This window comes from Pezoporus flaviventris, unplaced genomic scaffold (genome assembly GCF_033815535.1).
Source record: "Pezoporus flaviventris isolate CSIRO_AGI_PZ_B2104156 unplaced genomic scaffold, CSIRO_AGI_Pfla_v1 ptg000001l, whole genome shotgun sequence".
Lineage (NCBI taxonomy): Eukaryota > Metazoa > Chordata > Aves > Psittaciformes > Psittacidae > Pezoporus > Pezoporus flaviventris.
The window spans coordinates 6,691,999-6,711,136 of record NW_026892549.1 but is presented as its reverse complement, the minus strand read 5'-3'; the positions used below and the strand labels follow the sequence as shown (position 1 = coordinate 6,711,136).

Sequence of the window (19,138 nt, the reverse complement as noted above, 5' to 3'; positions counted from 1 at the left end):
TAAAACAACTTCAGCAAATTCCTTCATGAGGATGTCTCTTCCTGATGCACAGCCCTTTGATAGGGAGGGGTTGCAGCATGGCTTGACTCCTTTTACAGAGAACAAAGATAGTTGCTCTGATGATTACCACAGGTCTAGAAACCCATGCTTTGTTGAGCACTGCTGCGTGGGTTTTTCCATCCCTGCTGAGGGGAGATGGACCTCCAGTGCTAGGCTGAGCTGGTGCAGGGGTGAAGAGGTCTCTGCATGCTCAACCCTACCCAGCATCTCAAGGTGTCCACCAGGCTTCTGCTTGTATGGCTTTAGGAGATGGTGCTTTGGCATGTTCGTTAGGGTGGTCTCTGAGTTCTGATGCGGTCCCCTGCAGCCCTGGTGCTAGGGCCGTGCCACCCAGCAGCCCAAATATAGAAGCAGGGCTTAAGAAATAGGGAAATGGGAAAACAATCTGCCTGCTTCAGCTGCCGGAGAAGTGCTCATCTGTATTGGATATTTCTCTGCTCAGCAGTTGTCTGTACCGCTGAAGATGACCCTAAGTTAATATTTAAGATGCAAATGATCCCTTAAAGCAGACAAAAAGGATGTAAATGCTGGAGTCTCTGAGTGTGGGGCTTGCCAAGCTGGCCCCACAAACCACACCAGGAGGAGATAATTGCTTAAGGCCTGCACTGCTCTCGCAGCACTTCGCGTGCCGGCTGGGAGGAGGCGGCTGTTTGTGCAAGCCTTCGGAGGGGGTGGCATTTCCAATGAGCCAGTTGTCATTTCTGTGTGAAATTATATATCCCAGCATAGGCTCTGGGATTTGACTATCTTTCCTTAGAAGTGTGTGTACCTGTTATGTTTGGCTCAGGAAGCAGCAAAGAACTGCCAAATTTAGCATCATTGCCTTCATTAAGAGTGGCTTGTTTGTTCTGAGAATTTGCATTTTATGTGATTTTTACTTTTTTCCTTGCATTGCAGGAGAAGTTATGCCGCAGACTTGCAGGGTCTGCTTAGGCTCATTTTCAGCATCTCATTGTTCTGTAATTATGGAAAATTGGAGGGGTTTCACTTTGCTTTTGTTACAGGTCAGATTCCTGATGGGCACTTAGATAAACCTCATCCATTTGGAGTTAGGGAGGCTTGGACAAACCCCCAGAGGCTCAGGATCTTGCTGAAAGCATGTCCAAAGTATACGACCCTCCTAAGGTACAGAAATGAGCTGCCTTTTAGTTTTCCCTTGTGTGGATTTACAGCTCCTGTTGGATCTCCAGCCATCTGCAAAAGCATCTACGAGTGTGCCAGGCCGTGCTTACGTGTGTGTGCAGCACCAGGGCGGCTCTGTCCACCTTTTTGGGTTGCAGCCATGGCAGACACCAGCAGTTCCTGTGGGTGTGCCGGGCAGGATTTGCTCCAACAGGATTTATTTAAAGCTTTCAGAGCATTGACTCACGCTGGGTTGCGTCAGCTTTCAGGTTCCCCGGCTGATTCGCCTTGCACTGAAGGGCACAGCCTACTGAGAGATACAGTGGATTTTCCATCACCTGATGTTTCCAGGCCAAGGCTGGAGGCATTGCTGGGGGGATGGTTTAGCCACATCCAAAATACTGGGCTCAGGAACGGGGTAAAAATTTTACCTAGTTTTCACAAAAGGAGGTCAAAGAAAATACTGAAAGAGGTCTTTCTGGCATCACACTTCCTACTCTGTTGGAAATACAAGTTGTCATTAGCGTTGGGTGCTTCTCCCCCCATAAATAACATTAACAAAAGTACTTGCCATTGGTGTGGTTTTCAAAGATGAGTTTATCGTTGCACTCCTGCTCGTCTACGCAGCCACAGATGTAGATGATCCCTTCCTCACTGGGCTGATGGGTCATGATGCAGTGCGAGGTATTGTAGTTGGGGACCATGAGGTTTTCAATGGGGCGGTGGGGGTTGTGGCAGAGCGTGCTGATCCTGATGCTCTCGTTGTCCTGTCTCCTGCATGTGCCAAATGAACCAACAAAACATTAGTCTGCTGTTCAGCCTTTGTGTCACCTGCATGTCATCTTAAACCTGGGTTTAAGATCATTTGTTTTAAGCAAATCTGTGTAGGGGATGACTTGTTTGCAGTGGTTCTGGTATAGTTTTAATTACACATGCTTTGGAGGGGCTTTGTTAAAGCTCTTTGTCTCTTCCAAATATTGAGAAGAGAAATGTTTAGCTCATGCCAATAGTAGGATGTGAGCCAGAAGCTCTGATTGTTTCCAGTAGAATTCACCAGTTCATAATCACACCTTGGATTGGGTAGTGCCAACCCTAAGGCTGAGTGCCCCAGGGCAAAATTTCTCTTTTACTAGCACCAAGTGCTAGGCCAGCAGGTTTGGGGCTGCATGATCCTATGACAACCTTCCAAAATGAGGGTCCTACCTTGTATGTCACTTCTGTTGCGATACAAGCTGTAACATCTCTGCCTCAGCAGGGGTTGGAGTCTCTACCGCCCAAATTTCACTTCTACTGGGGAAATGTGAGGGCCAAAATGCCTGCCTACCAGTGACCACTTGGCTGGTGCTCCCTTCTGCTTCCCTCAACCTGTGTGCGCAGGTGGAATGGGTAAAAGCCATCTCACCCCGGGTTCTCTCTGGACTAATTGCTGGTTGTCATGCCCTGTCATTGCAGGACCATTTGCTCCTGCCTCCAGCAACCTGCGGCAGTAGAGCCCTTCAGTTGCCGGTTGGGGCTATTTCTAGAAATGGCTTGACCTTTGGAGCTACCAAATTATAACGTGAACGCGATACAATTCCCCAACCACGGGGCTCTGTCTGCATTTATGCCATGGCCTGAGACACTGAGCAAGTACAAATGAAACCTGGTGATGTCCCAGTCTTCACTGTGTCTGGGACTGCAGAGCGCTAGGGATGCAAATAAACCTTAGCTCCTCCTTGTTTCCATTTAGGTAATTAAGATGCAGGTAAAAGTGTAATTTCTTGGCATTTCTAGGGAATTTGTTCTTTTCAAAAGGAAAGGACAGACCTGCTGGGTTTGGGGGTTATTTTTCCCCCTTTTTGTTTCAATCATTGTGTATTTCCTGAGGTCCATCTAACACCCCCTGTGTCAGAGATGATCATAACATCACCCAGGGAAGACCGAGATGTCCCTCCCATTGGCTGAGAGACAGAGCCAGCAGGGTGAAGACTTCTGAAGAGACTTTTTTCCCTTTCTGAAGTGGAGATGCAAAATACCCCTGTGCTTGTGATGCATTTGACTGTGCACAGACACTCAGCAAATACAGTGAGAACAGGTGAAATATTTCAAGGCTTATTACCAAAATATCTTGTTCATGAAACTCCAGTTACTCACTGAAATGTGGCTCACAGCATCAGGTCTAGCTCCAGAGTGATGATGTCCTTAGAGCTTTTTCTTAGTCTGGCTGCTGAGCATTGTTAGTTATGTCCTTCTCACATGTCACAGTTTTTGCTCAGCAGCACCTAGGTTGGGTTCCCATTAAAGCTTTGGAAAAGTGTCACATGCAGAGCAAAAGGATGGCTTTGGCTCTGGCTGTTGTCTGATTCCTCAAGCACAGGGTGCTTGTTTTGCTAGAAAACCTCAGCTCTCCAAGTGGATTCAGGCAACGCTGGTCAATGATGTTGATGAGGTGGCTTGGCTAGAGGATCCAGCACAGCCACATCCCAGTGCTGGGAGCTCCCTTCTTTTGGTGTATGGCGGAGTTGTCCTTGCTGGACCCGTGGCTTCATCTCCAACCACTGTTAACCAAGCTGGGTGAGGAAAGTGATTCTCAAAAACTGAGATGCCCAGGTAGGCTCAGGAATGTCCTTTTTGGGGGCAGATAATGGCATTTGAAAGGAGCTGGAGCTTGGAAATGGGATTAGGAAGCAGTTGTTGGCGTCACCACGGAGCCTCTCACCCCTGGAGGGCCAGATTGGAGCTAGTGTGGGCTGCTGGCACGGCATGCAAGGCATACCGTGCAGTGTGGGGACAGTTGGCTCCTGCCCTGCAGGCACCATCAGAGAAATGCACCTGGGATGCAGCCCTTCTATGGGGAGGATCAGCACCTGCCTTGTAGAGTCAGTGGGTAATTAAGAGCTGGGAGAAGAGCATTAGGGTTTGGTCCTTGCTTCTGGAGCCTTTCCCAGAGGAGGCAGGATAACCCAGCACTGGCTGGGTTTGAAGGACAGCCCTGGGTGAGGATGTGTGATGGGGAATGACAGGCCCTACAGGGGCTACAGGCAGCTAGAAAGCATTGCAGCTACTCCTGGGACCACTCAAAGGAAATTACAACCATTAGTTACTTTTCAAGGGACAGCCTCTGCTTCCCAACCTAGTAGTGCAAAGCAGGAAGGTGAGGGTATGAAGAGGTTTCACAATGCCTTCGAGGTCAGCTGGGAAATCAGCCATAAGAGCTGAGGGAAGAACCCTGATTTGTCGTCCTCTCCCTGATGAAGTCCCCCAGCTTCAGTGCTCCTCACATTTGTTTGGGTTTCCAGGTAATTTGTAAGAGGAGCTTCCAGCACCTCCTCTGTGGGCTGCTCAGGCTGGGCATGCTGCAGGACATGAGCACACTGCTTATGAGCATGGGACCTATGACTGATATCCACAGAAGACAAATTCATATGATCCAAATATGCCTCTGCAAATGAGCAGTGAGAAGCAAGGCTGGCCTGGAGGTGAGCCCTGACTGCAGGGATCTTAATCTTAAAATGGGGTGGGAGATGCTGGGAGGAGGTTACAGGGCTGGCAGGTTATTTGTGACCCCACAGCTGCTTCACCCCATCCAATACATGATGCACAGTGCAGCGCCATCCTGTGCAGTGGGACTGCTTCCCTGGCATGGGGATTTATGCTGTGGGGGACTTGCTTTTTCCTGTACATGTAGGCTGTCAATGAGAAAATTGAGCAAGGTGCTGGATTGCCTACCCAGGGTTTAAGGTGGCTTCTCCGTGTGTGTAGGGGAATTTAGGGCAGGGGGTGGATTTTGTTTGCTTGTTTGGATTTCTTGTTGGGTTTGTGATTTGTTTTCTTTTAAAGTCCATAATGCAACAATTACGTTGAGGCAAACTCCTCCGGGAAGTGGAGCATACAGCATTCATGCTAATTAGCAGGTTGAGATAAAGCCTAGTGATAAGTGCTTGGCTGGCTTTCACTTTGGCAGCCAAATTAAAAGGGAAAGAGGAGGAAAATCACTCTGGGCAGACCCAAAATGGATGTTTGTTTGTTTTGCTCATGGGGACCAAAAAGCTGGAGGAGGCTCTCTTCCGGGCCAAATGGTGTGGCGGATGCATGGTCTGAAATGCAAGATTGCGTTTCCCTCCCAGGTATCTCCTGCAGAAGCAGAAAAGGGCTTTTCCCAGGGGATGGGAAGGACGTGAGTTATACCCAGTGGGTTAAACCCCACTTTGGTACCAGCTCAGACATCCATGTGCTGGACAGAGACAGCCTTGGCTGCACCCCTGTGCATGAGCCATGGTTTCACCAGCCTGATGAGGGAGGACATAATGGTTTTGGGCGTCAGGGGTGCTGGTTTTGCCCTTGGGTTCAGCTTGTAAAGCTAAATTCAGGGGGTTATGGGGCTTTAGAGGTCCAGGAGCAAACTTGCCACACTCCATGTCAGGCACTTAAATGCTTAATTTATTTAGAAAATAAGCAGGTACTAAGTATAGGGCAGACCAATGGTTTGGTTTGTTTTGTTTTTTTATTTACTGTGAATTGTAGTTTTAATTATAATAGAGTCAAAGGGAGAGGAAGAGAAAGTCCGAAATTATTCTAATGGGCAATAATTCAAGTGTAGGGGTACATACATGTGTGTTCCCATGAGTTGCTGAGCAGCGAACCCCTTTTTCACTCAAGTCCCACCTGGACAAGGGAATTGCCACTTACCATATGGCCACGCAGATCTCATAGGGGTCCTCACAGTAGGAGTTGAGGTTGCAGTTGCTGTAGCACACCTTCTCCTCGCAGGCTGGTGGCGTGGAGTCACACCACTTGCACAGGTTGGTCTTCAGGCTGCGGCGAGCACTGACACTGCAGGCTGCAGGGGCAGAGAGGTGGTGGAGGGTGAGTGTGGCCATGCTTGCCTGGAGTGGGGAAAAGTAACCACTGTTCTCAGCGATTTCCACACCAGTGGTGAAGAAGCCCGAATTGACCATATTTTTTATAGCTTTGATTTTGCTCCATTGCTTGGTCAAATGTGCTTTAGATGATGCCGAAGAAGCCTAGAGGAGATAGAGGGATGCTGGCAGTGTGGAGGCAGGTCCTGATGGGTGACAGCTTTGCAGAGCCTGGGAGGCCACAAAGAACCACATTTTCCCGCTGTGTTTCCCGTACTATTTATCATCAAGGGCAAGTTTATTTCTTCCTCTACAACCCAGGCTGAAATCAGTGCCTCTCCTCATCCTGAGTTCATACCACATCTGAAAAGGGACATCTCTAGTTCTCTGCATGCCTGAAGTCTTTGTTTATTCCCTTCCCTCGGGGAGTGCATGACCAGGCTGTGGTAGCTTCCTCCTTTCCTGCTGCCTCCTCATCCTCCCTCTGCCTGTTCAATGAGCCCAAGCCAGGAAACACGTTTGCCGCTTGCTCCCCAAGCATCTGTTTTTGGCAATAAACCATGGGCTGATACTTACTGAGTTCTGGGGCAACAGGGACTGCTGCCTCCATGGCTTTGCTGCCTGCCCTGCCGTGGCCCAACATGAGATGCTCTCCTGCCCCTAGAGTAGCAGATCTGGCTGCAGTGGCAGGAATAGCTGCTGCCTGTGTGGAGCTGCTCTGCATGTATCTCACGGGCATAAAATTATCTCTATTTTTATACAAAGGGTGAATGAACTATACTCAGCTAAGGGATAAATCCCAGCTAAATTTAAACTTCCTGTTTTAAGGCTGCTGAATGTCTTTTTCTACATATATATATATAAAAAAGAAGCCACTAAGTGGCTTGTGTTCAAATATATATTTATACATTTTCATTTAAACACACTCCAGAGTAAACACACTCCAGAGTTTTCAGGTAGGAACTTGAACTCAGCAGTTAATTTTTTGAAGGTTTGAACCATCTGTGTTTCTCTACTGCTGGAGTCCATCAGCACTGAGTGCTCCCAGCCCCTGTGAAAGGGACAGTCATGGATCACTGTTCTGCAACAGCTGTCACAGGGCTTTTCCATCACCTGTATTAGTTTGTATAAGAAACAAATTGAGAGATCCTTGGCTGTGGCTTGCAAAGCATCAGTCCTGCAAGCAAGGCTCTGCTGATACAGGAGCACGCCCTGCGGCACCTCCTGCATTCTTCATGGTCATACCTGTGACCTGCCTGTGGCCAATGGCCAAGCCTATGGTCCCTTTTTAACTCATATACTGTCCCAGTGGCAAAAAGGGCATTTTAGCTTCCTTGCTTCTCAAGTTCAGAGCTCACAGCCTGCTCTGAGAGCATCTCATGGCCCTGCTCAGCTTCCCTTGTTGTCCCAGACCCCCTCCTCCATGTGACAGCCATAGATCACAGCTGGAAGGTGCCCGCACAAAATTAAACCATTTACAAGCTCCCACTGCCTCCTATGTAGGGCCAAAGTTAACAGCAGAGGGGGAACCTGGCTGCAGAAGAAAAGCCTGTTGCACCTGAAAGCTGGAAGGAGGAAATTTTGTTTTAAATGACCCATGTGAGGCTTAAAATGCAGCTCAGCAGGGATTATGTTGTGCAAGGTACAGGGGGGAGCCTGGAGCAGAGCAAGCGAGGATGCTGCCCACTACCTCTTGCACAGCATCCCACCTTCCCATTGGGCTGCTCTGTTTTGCCGAGGCACCTAGGGATTTTGTGGGTTACCTCAACAAATCCAATGTTTCCCATCTGTTGAAGGGTTAGCTACTGAAATGGTGACTTCAACCATTTTTGGGATTTGAAGCAATTTGGGATTTGAAGCAATTGCAGCCAGCACAAGCTACCCACATCTCCCTGTCTCTCTCTGCCAGGGGAAGACTCAAAGGGTCCTGGGCAAAACTTCTCTCAAGGATAAGAGTTTTGGAGGTGGATCAGAAATTAAGCCCAGTATTTGCATGGGGCTACCGATCCACAGTGACAGCCACTGCGCTCTACAGACTCTATCAGTGTTAGTACGTGGGAACAGAGAATTGAAGGTAACTCGGTTTCTTTCCCCAAAACCCAGCCCTACTACACCCAGGCTGTGCTCTGGTGATGCCACCATATTTCTTCTTTCACCCCTTCATCTCAACCTGTTCATTCCCCGATTCCTGCTCATGCAGGACCATGGGCTCAGCACCATCATCCCAGGGATATGTGGAGGCCCTGGAGAGGAGAAGAAATGTATAAATCCAGTCTGTAGATGTCACTGGTGCAGAAGAGTGATGGAGTTTGTTGTTTTACACCCACTTGCTCTGTTACTTATCTCGAGGATTTACTTTAGGTCTCAGAGCAAAATGTCAGCTCTGGCAGTTTTGTAGTGGTTCGTGTGGTGGGGATCTTGACTTGACAGTTGTTTGCTCTGCGAAGGGGGGAAGCCAGGGCAGAGGAAAGAGTTAAATATGGAAAGAAGATCCAGAAATATTGTGGTAACCAGACAAAATTCTTTGGAGACAAATGGTTCTAAACTAGCTCAGGCTGCAGTTTTGTTATCTGCTCTGAAAGAAAAGTCAGAGCAGGAATACCTGCTTTTTCCCCCATTACTTCTCCTAGGAAGCTAAAAAGAAGAGCACAAAGCCCACTGCAAGTTCCTTCAGGACTTTGTGTCCTTGAACCATTAGCTGGTAGGTGCAATTTAACTGCCACATCACTCATCTTGGCCCTGATTAGACCCAGATGAACACTTTCAATATTAATAGTTGGATGATTTAATAAAGCTGCACGAGCAGTAAAAGTAACAATACACTTCCATAAAGGGGTTCCAGATTCCATTCAAGATTCCATTCAAGGCAAATGCTAAACATCAAAATACAAACTTAAAAAAAAAAAGACAAAAAAAAAGCTGGATAAGCAAAACTTGGAACAAACTATAAACTAATTAAATGTGGGTTGAGTTTTCCAAAAATAAATTGAAGCCATAAGTATGTGATGTGAGCCAATAAATAGTACAGTTAGTCAAAGTTACTGTGGAATGACAGTTGGAAAGATGGTTTGAAGTCACCGATAGGTGGGCTCACAGTGAGCTTGGCTTCCTATCAATAGGAAGGCTTGTTCTCTTATGCACGAGAGGGGGATCAAGTCTTCTGGTATCTATAATGGGGACCCCAGAGAGGTTACTGAGAAAATATCAGATATTTTTCAAGTAGAGGAATAAAGGACAAAACTACACCAGAATTGCCTGAGTCTCCTGCAAGAGCAGCAGGGGTGATACCACCACCCAAGGACACCAGGATATTTTTTCATGCATGTTAGGGCAGCCCTCCAGCCTCTCGTCCTCAGGGCATCCATGCTTTCTGCTTGGCCACCTACAAGGCCCACTGCTGTAGTCAATAACCCATTCTCCTCCCCCCAGAAGAGAGTCATCTAAAACAGCTCTCACAGAGAATTTCATACTATCCCATCTCCGCAGAAGCGGAAGCAGTCAGTTCCCAGCAGATGAGCTTTTTGCTCGCTTGCCATGTGCTCAGCTGCCAATGGTGACTGCAGTGTAAGAACCCAGTGGGATAAACAGGGCTCTCATTAGGTTGTGCAGCCCCAGAGAGCAGGTAGGTCCTCCACCACCGAACTCTGGCTCCAGCTTTTTGCACACTGCAGCCCTCAAAGAGGGTGAATCACTAAGGAGTAAGCCTGGGGTGCATGGAGGTGGAGGCACAGTGCGTTCATTATAGGGAAAGTTTCTGCTTCATCGCTTCATAGCCAAAGTGATGGCAGGCAATGCATTTTTGCTATGGGGCAGAACAAGCAATTTTAATTCTCAATTATTCTCTCTAGCATGCTGTTTTGTGACAACTAAACACCAGATAGGCTTAAGGAAAGGTGCTTGGTATGAGGTGTTAAGACACTTGAACTGCCCCCAGCTCTCCTCTTCACCAGGTAGAAGGGGACCAAGGCCTCTGCCATATAGGACTGCCATTATAGGTCCTTCAGGTTATGCTCCATCTTTCAATAGTAAATTTATCTTAAATTGTTTTTTATTTTTCAAGGACAAAGAAAAAATGAACATTTTTAGGTCATTAATACTCTACAGTGAGGTCTACCCTCTCTTTCCTGTGTTTCTCTAAGCACTCAGGGATGGGGCTGATGCTAACTCAGCAGTTGCAGAGGGGTTCCCAGCTTGCCAATACTGCAGCGGCTCCGGGAGCTCCCTGCATCATCTTTTCCATGCAGGTCAGTCAGCCTGTAATCTCCATGCTTTGCACTTGGAGAGACTAAGGCCTGGGAGATTAGCTGCCATGCTGTGTGGCTTTCTCTGACAGCAGCACAATAAAACAGGATTGGGGAGCACCTCTATCTCAACCCTGCAGCCATTTTGCTCCTGGAAACCCCCAGAAGGTGGCCTGATGGAAACCCAGCCTGTGCTGAGACCTGCTTTTCCACCTGGGTGAGCCCGGGCTCAGCAGCAAGTCCTTCATCCACTGCTAAATTTAGGATTAGGCTTTGCCTTGGGCTTTCATGCATGGCTAATTACATGATTACACAATAGCAGAGCCTCTCATAAAAGTATTGTAAGAACAAACAAATTCTTTCCATATTATATCCAGTACCTGTTTTTAGGATTTAAGCAACAGCAGGGCTGATGGATTCCACTGTCTTGCTGACCCATGTGAGAACACCAGGATCTAGGTGTTCTCCATTGGCAGGTTGCTTCTCAGCTGCCTCCTCCATGAAGCAATCACTAGTGCCACAGATGGGCTACATCAGGTTAATTCCTATGTCCCTGATTTAAGGAGATCCTATGTAGGGTCAGAAGCCACCATTGCAATTGTCTAGCATGACCTGTGTAGCAGAGACCCCAGATTTCCTGCAGGCAGCTCCAGCCTGAGCTAGATCTGTCAGAAAGCGCCTGGTCTCACTGCACGATCTCCCCAGAACTAGGCCTTAAGATGTTCATAGAATCATAGAATGGCTAGGGTTGAAAAGGACTTAATCACCCAGTTCCAACCCTCTGCCATGGGCAGGGACACCTTCCCCTAGACCAAGTTGCTCAAATCCCCTTCCAGCCTGGCCTTGAACACTGCCAGGGTGCTACATTCACAACTTCCTTGGGCAATCTGTTCCAGTGCCTCCTTTCAGATGCAGCTTGGCTTCCTCCAGCACAGTTTTGCTTCTCCAGTGGTGGAATCTGGTGCTACTTTCAGCTGTTGAACTGAAGAGGCTTTTAGTACCAAGCCACTCTATGTGTTTTACAAAGTTTGCATCTTTATCTTTGTAGGAGAGGTAGAGCAGACCAAATGGAGCTGAAAAAACTTGTTATCCCATTTTTTTGCTCCTGCAAGACACAAACACCCAGATCCCCCAGGAAACCCAGCAGCTCTCAGGCTGCATTCAGTTCAGAAGACCAGGCTCTGCCCTCAGGTATGTGGTCCCACATCTTTCTGCATAATAGATATTGTACTTGGCAGAGTGCATTATGGAGCAAGATATGAGCCAGTAATGTTTCCTGGTGAATAAAAAAAGGCTGATTTTGATTGCATTAGACATCAGTGCTTTCCAGTGCCAGAAAGGCATGCAGTATACATTTCTGGTTTGCTTGGATCTTCTTCAAACAGGCTGGTAACTGACTTATTCCACCACTTATTTTTCCTTTGTGAAAATATCCCTTTAAATTAAGTGTTTAGCAAATTCTGCTTAGTCCCATTACAAAGTAAATTGGGTATGAATTGTACCAGCAGACTTCTCCAATCTCTTTCAGATGCTTAAATTACATCATGATCTAACTTCACCCCAGGGAGAGATGAGCTCTGCAGAATATTGTCTGTCCTTCTGCTTTGGTAATCTCCGGTGTTGCTTGGGTACCCTATGCAAGTTGTCTATGCGTCAGTGCAATGACCCTTCTTCTGGGGGACTGGGACATTTCCTAGAGCAGTACCCTAGGGTCATGCCTCAAGAAAGCCAGTACTGCTGAGACAATATCTGGCACTTGGCAGGGAGGATTTGGCCTGAGAGATTTCTCTTTGACTTCAGTAAGATGATGTCTGTGCTTGTGGGTGAGGACAGGGGCAGTGCACCCAACCCCACGCTGCTCTTCCATCTGCCCTTAGAACTGCTTCTCCCCTCCATCCACTGTCACAGCCCATCTTGTTCTTGCCCAAGGCAATGAAATTGAGCAACGCCAGGGATTCTTCTCCTCCACCCATAGCAAGGTGTTTCCCCTCCAGGAGATACCAAATTTCCTGCCCCGGATTTCACTTTCTGTTCCCCCAGAGCTGCTCCTGCTGGGATAACCATGTTCAGTCCCTCTGGGATTGGTTCCTGGAGGTCTGGGTGCCAGTTCAGGGTTCGGGTGGTGCCCAGTGCTGGGGTGGGCTGGCAGGGAGCAGGCATGCTACTGCAGGATGGCCAGGCCGGTGGGGACGCCTGTGACCGGAGGGCTGCACAGGCAATTATCTGCCATATTGTGCTCTTGCTTGTGTTTAAAAACAACAACAGCTCAACTGACTCATAGATCCTACGGCCTCTGAGTCATTTTTTATTTCTGGATTTCACTGCTCTGCCCTTTGCAATGAAAGGAGTTGCATGCGCGCGCACACACACATCGAGTTCACATTTGTTTTTCCTCTATAAAAACAAAACGATTTCCATACCATTAATGAAACAGAAATGATTTGACTTCGTGTACCCTGGCTTTTATTTTCCATTGTATAAACTCTGCAGATGAAATAATGATGGTTGTAAAGTAAACCTCTCTCTTTTTTTTCTTTTTTCCTTTCCCTTTCCAGGCAGCTTCTTTTCGAAATAGCAATAGGGAGTCACTTACAGACTTGGCTCGTGCTGAGCCTGAAGTAGTTAACCCCTTCATCCCTAGCTTTTCCTCTGCTGGTGGGTGAAGGCAGCAGCAGCTTTCCCCTGGGATTAGCAGTAAAGTGAGGGAGCAGAGCAGGCAGGGAAATGTGGGAAAGGAGGACTGGTCCGTTGCAGTGGAGTGTGCTTGGAGCAATGGTTCTGTAGGTTGGACAGCTTTCCTGGGAGAGCTGGGGCACTCACACTGTCGTCTTCCTGCACACCCCACTCTTTTGGGTGCAACTCAGCACCACTGTTTTGTGTTTAGCCTGGCAGCCCCATCCTGGGTTGTCCCCCTTCCTCTTCACTCCCTGGGCACCAGCACTGATACCTCAGCAAAGCGTCCTCTCTTCTCCACGCCACCACTGAGAAAACACTCTGTGGTAAATAGCTTAATTGCCAAACCCTGCTCTTTCTGTTAAGGGCCGTTATGATTTTACCAAGTACTCAGAGGAAAATTAATGAGGTGAAGCGAGCAGTAGATACAGCTGGATCTGGGTGCGCGAGCACGTGCCTGCCTTGCCCTGTGGGTTTGGGTGAGCTGCTCTCTCTGCAGGAGTGGGAGCTCTGCTTTTTGATATACCCTTACCATGACACATGGTCTGTCCAGGCAATCTGTCTGTCTTCAAGGCTTCTAAACACACCCCAAGCATTTTTCCTAATCACATCTACTGTGCAGCAGCACAACCCCTCATCCCCCTAGCATCGGGTTCAGATGCTTCACCAGTGCCTAGCCCAGATGGGTTACTGACACCGGCTGAGGTACTGTTACTCTTCCTAGAGTGGGTGATGTGTTTCATATTATTTCTCTTGGATTTATTAAGCATTATGTAACTGGCTAACCAATCCCGCATGTGATGCAACCGCTGCTGATTCCGTGTCAGTAGAAAGTAAACAGAAAACATGTTCTGAAGTGGCTGAACTGAAATTAATTTCCACATGCAAAGCAGTTCCTGGAGGATCTTCCCCATCTCCATGTGGCTACTTTGCATCCAAGCTTTCATGCAAACCATTAGAATATGGAAAAATTGCATGCTCAACATGACAGGGTGTTACAAGCAAATCCCCTCCGTTTACTCCCAAGAAGCTATTAAGGTAAAGTTTATTTCACTTAATAATTTTTAAGCATCTTTGTGGACTTCTGTTGCTCCTTGGAACATGTTATGTTTGCATACCATTTGCCTTTTAGCTGGAGAACTACTTCAAACGTGAAAATTACTCACCAAAGAAAGTTTAACATTGAAGTCTGAAAAGCAAAGCAAGCCAGCACTGCAGACCTGAGGTCCTGAAGCCCAGCAGACCCAGCCCAACATGATGGGGAGAATGTTCTGACCTTCTCAACTTTGGAAGGACTAGGAGCACCAGGTGAGGCAAAAACTATACTCCCATTAGACTCTGAACTCAAGCTCTTTCAGCAGCATTCTTCCTGGTGTTACAGACAACATCCTTCCTATAACCACCAGTTTGCACCCAGAGATGTTGAGCTGAAGGTGGAGGAATGGAGATTGGATGAAACACAAGTGGCCCTGCACTATTTAGTTTGTTTTTCTCACTGTCTTTGAAACATTCAGCAATGTCTGAAATGTTATGTGTTTTTCTGTATCTATTTTGCTGATGCTCTTCACTGAAACATCAGCAAAGTTGGTGGCTGGGGGTTACCTATGTGCATGTTATTTGCACTGGTTTTCCATATGCCCCTAGGGCACCCAGGCACCTGCTTCACCCAGGCAAGTAGCTAAGTCCAAGTTAAGCTGAGTTGTCAAATTACACCTGATTGGGCTGATGGATCGTGTAGCAGCATTTGCCACTTGCTGGACTGCAGTTTGAACAGAATTTTGGTACCAAGCCATGATCCCAGGGGAAGATGATGGGTCCTAAAGGGGCAAAACAGGACAGCCCTGAAGGGGATGCTGGTGGACAAGTTCACAGCTCCATGTGGAGGTAGCCTTCTGCTGACTCCTTCAATGAGCAAAGCCGTCCTAAAACCAGAAGAGAACCCACAAGGTAGGGTCTTGGGGGCCATTCTGAAGGCCACTTGGGATGTGAGCAGGGATGCTCTGCATCTGTCATTGAAAAGGTGGCCTGAGGGAGAGTTGAAGCACAGGAGTTCCTCAGGTCGCACAGGACAGCAGTTTAACACAGATCTTTTCTTTTCCTACGTGCCAAGTGTGTGCTGGCTGTTGCAGGTTGCTGAGTAATTATAGCAGGTTCCTACAGAACCATTACCATGCCAGGCAAAAACCTCCCTGGCAGACAAAAGCAGTTGTGAGTTTGCCCGATAACAACTATATTTATCTCATTAGGCATTTGGAGGTCGCTGGTTAAGTACTGGGCTATGAAAGTCAAATGCGAGGAGCTATGATGCAAACCAAGTCCCACTGTCATCCTGTGTCTGAAGGTGCAACCCAAGATCTCTGCTGGCAACAATTCCTTTCATTGAACCTATTGTCCCTGTTCCTTTCTCTTCTGCACCTTCTGCTGCTCTTCCTACCCCCGTGCAGCATTGAAAAAGCCCTGATATGGTAAGCCAAGCCAGCAGCACAGCCTGAGCAACAAGTTTGGGGTCTGGGAGGGACAAAACTCCACAGCTGGGATTCAGGCAAAGAAAAGCTATACATACATCCAGTCCCGTGTGGTTACTCTACCAGCATCACACCATGGCCCCACAGCCACAGCAACTCCCACCAGCTCAGATGGCGCATGAGGGGAATGTGCTATTTCTCTTTGTAGGGTGGAAAGCAGAGAAATTTATTCAAGGCCCAAGGAGGAGGGGAAACTGCTGTGTACAATGTTGACAGCAATTTTAGCAGCCCTGCCAGTGCCTGTGCTTATCGGGGGGTTTGCAGGGTAAAGCGATGCTTTAACGTATGCCGTGGAGTGGTGTGCGTATGCTGCCAGTGAAGTTTGTAGAGGGCTAAGCTAGCATGTCCCCCATGGAAAGTGCCTTCTGATGACGGGGGATTCGCATGCCATGTTTTCAGGGGGCTCTGACATTTCAGCCCTTTGAAGATCGCTTTGCAGTGATCCAGTTTTGACTAAAGCCTGGTCTTAAAAATGAGTCCCTTCTGCCTTCCTCCCACATTGGCTGGGAGAAGGAGTCACAGCCTGGCCACGCACGGGTGGTTTGAACTCATTTTGTTGCAAGTTGTTCCATAAATTGCTGAGGATTTAACAGCACTTGTAGGTCTGGGAGCTGAAAGGTAGAAGGTAAGAGTCAATGAACTCCACAATGCTGTTGCCATCATTCTTGTTGCTCTTGTTTCTCCAGAGCTGCCAACAGTCTATCCTATATCGTATTTAACAGCAGCTTCTGCACCTCATTCTGAGGAAGATAGAGCAGAGAGGAGTCCCCCTCTCTACCTTGAAAAGCAGCAGCAATGAACCTAACAGCAAAAGCAAGTGAGCTGCAAGTCAGTTGGAGATATTGCTCTGTCTTAACTACTGCAACTCAAGTAAACCGCACAGCAGGTTTGGTTTTTTGGTTTGGTTTGGTTTCTTTACTTTTATCAGCACACTTTACTCTGGAATTCAGTTCTGTGTATATTTTTCAGGCTCTGCAGGAATCCTTGATCTCCATGAATAGATGGAATTGAAATTTAAAGGTATTGTCCAAAGACGTAAACATGTCAGAAACATTATCTGGGTCACATTTGGGCAAGAGGGTTCACTCTGTTTTAAGTGCAAATGGTTTACTGATGGTTTACATGAGCTTCCTGAGGAGCGTTTGAAATTCCTGGCACACATTCGATTTACCATCTGCTAGAAGGACTTTCATGAGCCCGCAAAAAGACATTATTCTGGAACTGCTCTTCCAGTCTCGGGTGGACTTTTCCTCATTGACTAGTTTTGTTTTTTTTTTTGCATTTGCATTATTTGGATTCCCAATGAGAAGCGGGGCTTGCAAGGGACTGTGCGACATGCTGCTGGGGCAGACATGTTCTGTTACTTAGAATCATAGAATAGTTAGGGTTGGAAAGGACCTTAAGATCATCTAGTTCCAACCCTCCTGCCGTGGGCAGGGACACCTTAAGCTAAATCATATCACCCAAGGCCTCGTCCAACCTGGTCTTAAACACTGCCAGGGATGGAGCATTCACAACCTCCCTGGGCAACCCATTCCAGTGCCTCACCACCCTAACAGGAAAGAATTTCCTCCTTATATCCAATCTAAACTTCCCCTGTTTAAGTTTTAACCCGTTACCCCTTGTCCTATCACTACAGTCCCTAATGAAGAGTCCCTCCCCAGCATCCTTGTAGGCCCCCTTCAGATACTGGAAGGCTGCTATGAGGTCTCCACGCAGCCTTCTCTTCTCCAGGCTGAACAGCTCCAACTTTCTCAGCCTGTCTTCATACGGGAGGTGCTCCAGTCCCCTGATCATCCTTGTGGCCCTTCTCTGGACTTATTCCAACAGTTCCATGTCCTTTTTATGTTGAGGACACCAGAACTGCACACAATACTCCAGGTAAGGTCACACAAGAGCAGAGTAGAGGGGCAGGATCACCTCCTTGGACCTGCTGATCACGCTCCTTTTGATGCAGCCCAGGATACGGTTGGCTTTCCGGGCTGCAAGCGCACACTGAAGCCGGCTCATGTTCATTTTCTCATCAACCAACATCCCCAAGTCCTTCTCCGCAGGGCTGCTCTGAATCTCTTCTCTGCCCAACCTGTAGCTGTGCCTGGGATTGCTCCCACCCAGGTGTAGGACCTTGCACTTGGCATGGTTAAACTTCATGAGGTTGGCATCAGCCCACCTCACAAGCGTGTCAAGGTCCCTCTGGATGGCATTCCTTCCCTCCAGGGTATCAACTTCTCTGTCCATGTACTGTCATCAAGTTGTTCCAGCACTGCCCATTCTTTATGTCTGCTAAAATTATTATGAGGTTTGCCCTCATTTAGACCAGCTCTAACAGCAATTAAGTAATTTGTGCTGTCAGAGGGAACTTGAACTTGAACCTAGCTTGGGTTACAGACTCAAAAAACTTTCTTGCTTCTCCTAAAGCATCCCACATTTAGCATATAAATAGATGGTGCATTCTTCTCTTTCACTTCTTTCTCGATCTCTTGAAAGAATATCGTCTAAGGAGCTTGTGTTCTAACTTACAAAGAAGCACTGTCCAATAGGGTAGAATTCAATGTGAATATCTTCTGTTTTTCTAAGCAGAAGAGATCTATAGCAGGAGGGCAGAGGCAGCGGGTTTTTGGAAAGGAATTTTTGCAGGAATGGAACACGAGACCTGTTGACAGGGCCTGAAGCGCATTTTCTCTACACATGAAAGTAACAGGAGCTTGCATGTCGATGTGATACCTCTCAAGGGATCACTCTTGCAGGTGAAGGTTCTGCAGATTCCAGCCCCTGGTCAGAGCTGCAGCTCAGCTCCAGGGAGCCTCAGTGGCTCCAGGGGATGAGGTGCATGGGGCAAAGTTGCTGTTCTAGCATGGAGGAACAGATAAAGAGGGAAATGTTCTGTTTGCCACCCCCCACTCTGAGATCTCATAATTTTGCAGTGGTGCGTTGTCTTTTCAAGTCAGTATCCTGCCCCAGGACACCACCTGAAAGGTGTTACAGTCTGGGTATCGCTAAGCAATGCTGCTGCCCAAAAGCTGCCTCCCAAGCCACAGCCTGTTGCAAGGGTAATAGCCCTGGCATGGGTGAGAAAAACAAGGTTGGCCACTTGTGACGCTATTTGCAGACAGGTGAGCGCAGAGTAAATATACAAAACCAGAGCTCGATGTGTGCTGAGATCTGTAGCCAAACAAATTGCCTTTGGTGGGAATGTCTGCGACCATTTTCTACCACCGACTGCCTTTTGACATATTAAAGGCATGGCAGGAACTGAGCTCCCAGGGGATTCATTGGTCTTATTTCTGTGGACACTTGTACCCTGGGTCTATTTGAAGAAGGATGATTCATTCAACTGCTCATTGCTTATGGCTCTGTGTGTCACTTCCCATTGTAAGAAGAAGGGTCTTGTTTGCTACCATGGACTGGTTGGACTAATTTTGGGATAGATCTAGTGTGGAAAAAATGCTCTATGCAGCAAGACAGCAGCTGATTCAGTTACTTCCATGCTGGATGTTAGTGTCTAGAGTCTCCCAGGCAGGAAGTTTTATCAAGCAAAATCAGACAGATGTTCCTCATCATGTCCCAGCTGTGTTAACTGTGTTAACTAGTGACCTGCTCTGACAAACATTGTCAGAGGACATGAGCATTCATCCTGCATGAGTGGCATCTTATTCAAGATCCACCTGAAAACAGGAAT

At 47.6% G+C, this 19,138-nt stretch overlaps 1 protein-coding gene across 1 annotated transcript in view; it reads right to left on the bottom strand.

Moving 5' to 3' along the window:
- The window catches only part of LOC133280480 (TGF-beta receptor type-2-like), a 34,289-nt gene that overhangs the window by 7,788 nt on the left and 7,363 nt on the right, over positions 1-19,138 (bottom strand). The window contains 2 exon segments of the mRNA XM_061475266.1: positions 1,754-1,956; positions 5,851-6,001. Of these exon segments, the coding sequence (XP_061331250.1) occupies positions 1,754-1,956; positions 5,851-6,001 (354 nt within the window).